General features: G+C 44.1%; 1 protein-coding gene across 3 annotated transcripts in view; it reads right to left on the bottom strand.

The window, feature by feature from the left end:
- Nucleotides 1-976: 976 nt before the first annotated feature.
- Nucleotides 977-6,189, bottom strand: part of pdzrn3b (PDZ domain containing RING finger 3b) — a 100,932-nt gene continuing 95,719 nt past the window's right edge. For all 3 annotated transcript variants that reach the window (XM_044024310.1, XM_044024311.1, XM_044024312.1), the window contains 5 exons: nucleotides 5,065-5,163; nucleotides 4,839-4,901; nucleotides 4,556-4,657; nucleotides 4,027-4,143; nucleotides 977-3,413 (listed from right to left, as the gene is read on the bottom strand). In XM_044024310.1, coding sequence (XP_043880245.1) covers nucleotides 1,902-3,413; nucleotides 4,027-4,143; nucleotides 4,556-4,657; nucleotides 4,839-4,901; nucleotides 5,065-5,163 — 1,893 coding nt within the window. In that variant the 3' untranslated portion in view covers nucleotides 977-1,901. The remainder of the gene's footprint in view (nucleotides 3,414-4,026; nucleotides 4,144-4,555; nucleotides 4,658-4,838; nucleotides 4,902-5,064; nucleotides 5,164-6,189) is intronic.

Genomic DNA, 6,189 nt, shown 5'->3' with positions numbered 1-6,189 from the left:
TGGGACTGAGGGCGCGGGGTCCCTCGAACAGATGGCAGCAGTGTGGAGTCAGATAAACAGACGAGGAGCTCAGTGAGGAGAGATCTGCTGTGTAAGGGAGCGCCTCATGCTGTGTTCACTCTTTGGTTTCAAAATCCAACCACGCAGTGTGCTGTCAGATCCCAACCAAGTGCCAAGAGAGATGATGGTCAGCCATAGATGCTGTCATGATGACAGTAAAAAAACAAACAACAACCAAAGATGTGAATCTTCATCAACAGAATTCTGCTACTACCACTAAAGTGACAGTTCAGCGTTTCCCAACCTGCCATGACACACCTGTTTCAAATGATGCCTCGTTATCAGGCTTGATGACGAGCATTTGAATCAGGTGTGTTGGAGCAGGGTTCCCCCGAGGGCCAGGGCTGGGAAACACTGGTCTGGGCTGACTCGATGTCACGTTAAAGGCCGGTACGTAATTCTTGCAGCTTTTTCTTGACACATCATCATCTGGGCTGAACCTTTTTCTTGCGTGGTGTCCGGCAGCTATTGCGTGAATGGCCAGTGTGACAAGTGGAAATGGAAGATTCAGTTGCCTCGTAAATTGCTCACTCCCCACACCAAAGTCCATAGAGAGAATCAAATTTTTTTACATCACAGCACATTGATCCACTGCTGCCTCCAGCAATAATTTCAAATGTGTTATTTTTGTAAATTCAGTGACCTTAATTTGGTTTTCACTCATTTGACACAGATTTCTCTATGGACTTTGGTGAGGGAACATGAGCGGTTTACACACTTCAGTTTCAGGTAGGAAAAGGTCTCAAGGAAATGTTTTCAGTCACAACAAGCGTCCATTTCAACTTTAATTTGACATGTTTTTTTTTTTTTAATTTAAATCCATTTTTTTGTATGGTATATTTGTGTTTTTCCTGTGCAGTTTAATCAAAGACAGTCCTACAACTTTGTTTTTAAAAAAAGACAAAACCCAACACCATTTGAAAGCTCATCATATACAAAACAATAATTTATTATTTCTCTCATTTTACAAGACATCAAATTGTGTGGCTAACTAAGGATTTGTTAAGCTGTTATTATGTTCAATACATGACAACCCTAAGAGAGCAAAAGCGGCTACACTGTGTGTGTGTGTGTGTGTTAACAAACAGACATATTTCAGTATCAACAATGTGAGAAAACACCTCTCTAAACAACAAAGTACAAACACAATGATAATCACGTTATGCTGTTCTCTTCATGATGTAACAGATGGTTTATCGCTGGTGGTGTCAACTTTGGCAGATCAGCACCAATAGAGAGAAAATTCAAACTAAAAAAAGTGGATTTGTTACAAAATTTTATTTTATTTTTTTAATTTACAAAAGTCCTTTTAAAAAGGATCATGTATTCTACCTTCAGGAAAATAGCATTGTCTCCATAAAAGCCTTACGTATGCATAACAGTAAAATACTGATAAGAGATATATAGTACAAACAAAAATAATGTAAAATAGTGTAAATGCTGGTTGTTTCTATCTCTGGCAGACAGTTTTTTTTTTTTACACACACTTCTGAAAACTTCCAAAAAAGCCAAATATTGTGTTTTTATGTCCAAACTTATGCAAAAGAGCAAGCACAAAGGTAGAAAAAAATTATTGAGAGAATCTGAAAAAAAAAAAAGCTTCCAAAAATCATCCTCGTAGCCGTGTGGAGTAAATGTCACCAAGTCGAACCATCATCTACAGGACCTTCTCTTCACTGCAAGGGTGGAAAACGTCCAGAAAATGCTTTCCTTATTTCTTATTTACAAAATGTTGCCACATTGAACGAGGCAGGAATCTCTACCCCAAACTGGTAGTGTTCTATGTACAGTCAGTACTGTCCTCCTCTGTAGTTGCCCCGTCGCTGAACTCAAACTAGGACTTAGACTGTGGTCACAGACAGGATTGAGTTGTAAACCCTGGTGCCATCTGGCGACTTGGTACCGTGGGTCAGCAGTTCCTGGATCGTCATCCAGTTGTCAAATATTTTCTTATTCCTCTTTTTCATCATCTTTTTGTGGCTGAGTTCAATGATGTTGGGCTCCTTTTTATCCTCGGCACCACTCTGCTCTCTCAGACAGTCGGCCCGGCTCTGCTTCATGAACTCGCGGCGCTGTCTCTGCTCCTTGGCACGGACAGCGTGCTGTTTCCTCTCCTCCTTGCTCCAGTAGCGGCCCATCTTCAGCTCGCTTATGGCGTCGTCGTCTGTGGTCATGCCGCTGCGCTCCTCATGAATCCGCAAGGCGCGCTCCCTCAGCAGCTTGTCTCTGACGGGGCGCTTGGTGATGTAGCGCGTGCCGTCGCTGCGGATCTTCACCTTCCACTCCATCTTGGGTTCCAGGTCACCTGGGGAGATGGGGTCCCGGCACATGCTGACCAGACTCATCTGGCTCTGGGCGTACTCCACTGCTGACTTCTGCTGGATCAGCTGCATGTAGCTCTGGTAGTGCTGGGCATGAGCGGGGATGTGAGCGTGTTTATAAGGTGAATGTGGATGGGAGCAGCTCCGACCAGACTTGCTGGACTCTCCCGACTTCCTCTCTTTGCTTTCTGCCTGTAGTGCACCATCTTGATCCTTGGAGGAGCCTCTGCTCCGGCTAGGGCCACAGACTTCCTGCACAGGAGACAGGAGGGGCTTGGGGATCCTGCTGTTGGAGCTGGATGCTCCAGCCTGACCCTCGTTCTCTGCTCCTCGACGGAGCGAGTTGTCTGGAGACAGCTCCAGTGTCAGTGGGGTGCTGCGGCAGCTCTCACCAGTGTTATAAGCACTGGAGCTGTCTTTGTCTGATTTCTCTGGAAGCTCTGTGATGTCTGAGAGCTCATGGCGGCGAGCATCGATGCTCGTGTTGTAGTTGTGGAAGCCGCTGTCGTGGAGCATCCAGGACTCACGGCACTGCTCCCGCAGTTGCTGCATCTTGTGAGCGCGAACGATATTGAGGCACTCAAGCTCGATGGTGCGCAACTCCTCGTTGAGCAGCTCCAGCTCCTTATCCACGACCTCTTGGTCTTGACCTCCCGCTCCTCCGCTCTGGTAGAAAAGACCCTGAGCTGCGCTGCTCCTCATCTGGCACTTCAGCTCCAGCAGTTCCCTGAAGCGCTCACAGTCGTCGGCCGGGATGCCCAGGAAGTCTGTGTCGGTGTAGTCTGCAGAGATGAATGACTCACTGCTAAAGGGCAGGTCGGTGCTGCCGAGCGTGTCCTGGCTGTAGGTCAGCTTTCTGCAGCTACCCAGCGTGTTGGAGGCTGTGGTCTGGTCATCACCAACGTTCTCCTGCTCTGAGCTCTCGTCATTCCGTGTGCTCTCATCCGTGCGGCCGACTCCGCTATCCTTCTCGTGGTGGTTGGACAGCAGCGTGGCTGTGTCGGTGGTGCCTCCGTCCTCTTCGTGCTTCTTCTGTAAACAGAGACAACGAAATAGCTCAGAGACAGTGGAGATATGGATGTCAGGAGCTGTTAGGGCCGTACATAACCTGATGCCACCCAAAATCACCTCCCTGTAACCAAATTAAACAATTCCAGGGACATTTATAGACACGAGTATGAAAAAAGGCGTAGTCTTCCAGTTGCAGAACAAAGCCTTGGTTTAAGGTTTGACTGAAGGTCTACAGGCATCACCTGCAACCAGCAACAACTGACATGTTCCATGCTGCTCTGGTCTGCCGTGTTTGCAAGTACTAATGTGATTTGCAGCATTGAATGTGTGGGTTTTCTTTGAGACTGTTTGAGACTATTGTCTGTATTTGCCTGTCAGCCTTGTACTGTGTACCTTGGATAATGTGAAAAAAACCTTTCATTCAGACGTACTGTATATATTGTATGCAGAATAACAATAAAGGCTGAATTTAATTGATATTGCATTGATTGCATATTTTAAATAAAAATGTAACAGTGACTAACGATAACAACATTTTTCTCATTTCCGTTGTAGTGATAGGATTTTACATATGTATATACAACACAAATGTTTCCTAATTTATGTAGCATGAAGCAAAGTCATTTATTTTTACCTGCTGAAGCATGCTGGCAGTGAACTGCATGGCCTGATGGTGCTGCTGCTCCAGCATGTCCATATGGAGGTCATCCAGGAAGTCGTTCCTGTCGTCATCCATCCAACCTTCATCCAGCTGAGATGCGGCGGAGAGAAGAGACGCCTCATTAGGTGCAAATATTCACATTTAAAAGAAACACACAGCATACTTTACATTAAAAAAGGGCACTGTCTTGTTATAAACTTTTACAGACTTCACATCCATGATAATCCCAAGCTTCTCTTGAAGGACAAACATGCCAGAGATTGCCTGAAAGGGCTGGAAACGCGAATATTCTCTGGACCTTCTCCTGCCAGCAACTCAAAGTCAAAACTCTGGATAATGAGTGTGAGGACGAGCCTAAGTGAAAATAACAGCAGGAGAAGTATGCTATCCACGCTATGCGTCGTGCATATGCCCTCTCTATGAACTGCAAGGTCCAGACAATGTCCAGACCCAATTCCCCAAACATTTTTGGAGTCCATGTGTGAAAACATTTTCTAATTACCTGCATCTCTGGTCTGGCCACGAGCAGGGAGATATTCTGGTTGCTCTCACTGGTCAGCAGTACTACAGCATCCTCCCTATTCTGGATCTCAACACCGTTGATCTTGACAGGTAAAGAAAGAACAATTGAAAAAAACATACTTTTGTACTTTTCAGCAAAATTCCCACAGTAATTGTGAAGTCAACCACTTCATTGCTATGTTTGAGATTAATTTAGATGCAAGTAAGGCATTAAAAAAACCATTAAAAAAGCATTAAAAAATTATATTACATTGAGACATTACCTGGATGATTTTGTCCCCTTCTCTAATCCTGCCGTCCTTTGCAGCAATGCTGTTTGGATCAACCTAAAGAAAACAGAGAATAAAGCATTCAAAAACTCCATCTGTCTTACATTTTAAACTTTACCTTTTGTACAATCATGCTTTATAATCGACATTATCATACTATACACATCATACTATACTCACTGTTGATAAATAGATTTGAGAGTTTCCCTGTCTCGCATACCTCACTGATGTAGATCCCAGCTTCATCTTCATCATCAGTCCTATAACAGATGGTCAGGCCGAGCTTGTCCTGGATATTGGCTCGGTACAAATCCACCTCCTGGTGAGACAAATTGCACAAATTAATATCCCACACCTCTGAAATCATTTTGTTTTCTTTGTCAAAATTGAGAGGATAATGTGTTTTTTTTCTGGACAGATTGAATATATTGACTAAGTAATGGGATCACAGAGCAACAGCGATCCATCAATCACTGTAATGAAACTTTCAGGTGGACTCATGGAAGCCATTGGCTTTTTCAGAGGCCCACTGACAGGATGACAGACGACGCGGCAAACAGCAGACGGGCAGAGTCCCGTCTTTCACTTGTCAGCACCTGTAATCTCACAGATACAGATGAAGATACGAGCGACGGTGTTCTTTGAGGCCAGAGGCCGAGCTCCGAGAGGATTCATAAAGAACGAGTTGTCTCGGAAGAAAATGAATCGTTTGACAGTTTATGAAATAACTTCATGTGGTGTCTTGCAGAGAGTTTGATGAGACGATCCACACCACTGCCACTGTGTGTGTGTGTGTGTGTGTGTGTGTGAATGGTGAATTTGAACCTGCAACCAGAAGCTGGTCAGGCTAATACAAAATACTAGACACATTTAAAGCTCTCTTGTGTCATGTTTATTAGTTCAATCTAAAGTTTTAGGAAATCAAAAATCTTCTGAGGTGCTTACTGACCACAAAGACACTGCAAACTAGTGATTTACTTTATAATTGTGAACATTTTGCTCAGTAAAAACAGGTAAATTGGTTCATAAGCATCACCCAATTGCTTTGGCCATGTTTGCTACTGGTTGTCTCACACACATCAACATCTATTTCTATCAATATGCCAATTTATTTTTGATCTTTAAATAAACATTATGATCCACACTGTTAACTCAGTGACAAGCCACTGAGGTGTGACATTAAATAAAAATGATCTGACACAAACACGGCCAAACTAGATCATTTACAAGACATATGATTGAGCCCCTTGACTCTCTGCCACAGTGGATATTATTAAAATTAAGCAGTTGGCAGGCTGGTGTTCACTGGGAGGGGGGTATATGGGGTCGAAGGTCACAGAGGGAG

Source organism: Solea senegalensis, linkage group LG4 (assembly GCF_019176455.1).
Source record: "Solea senegalensis isolate Sse05_10M linkage group LG4, IFAPA_SoseM_1, whole genome shotgun sequence".
Classification (NCBI taxonomy): Eukaryota; Metazoa; Chordata; class Actinopteri; order Pleuronectiformes; family Soleidae; genus Solea; species Solea senegalensis.
The sequence above is the reverse complement of the archived record's forward strand: the minus strand, read 5'-3'. Positions and strand labels throughout refer to the sequence as shown.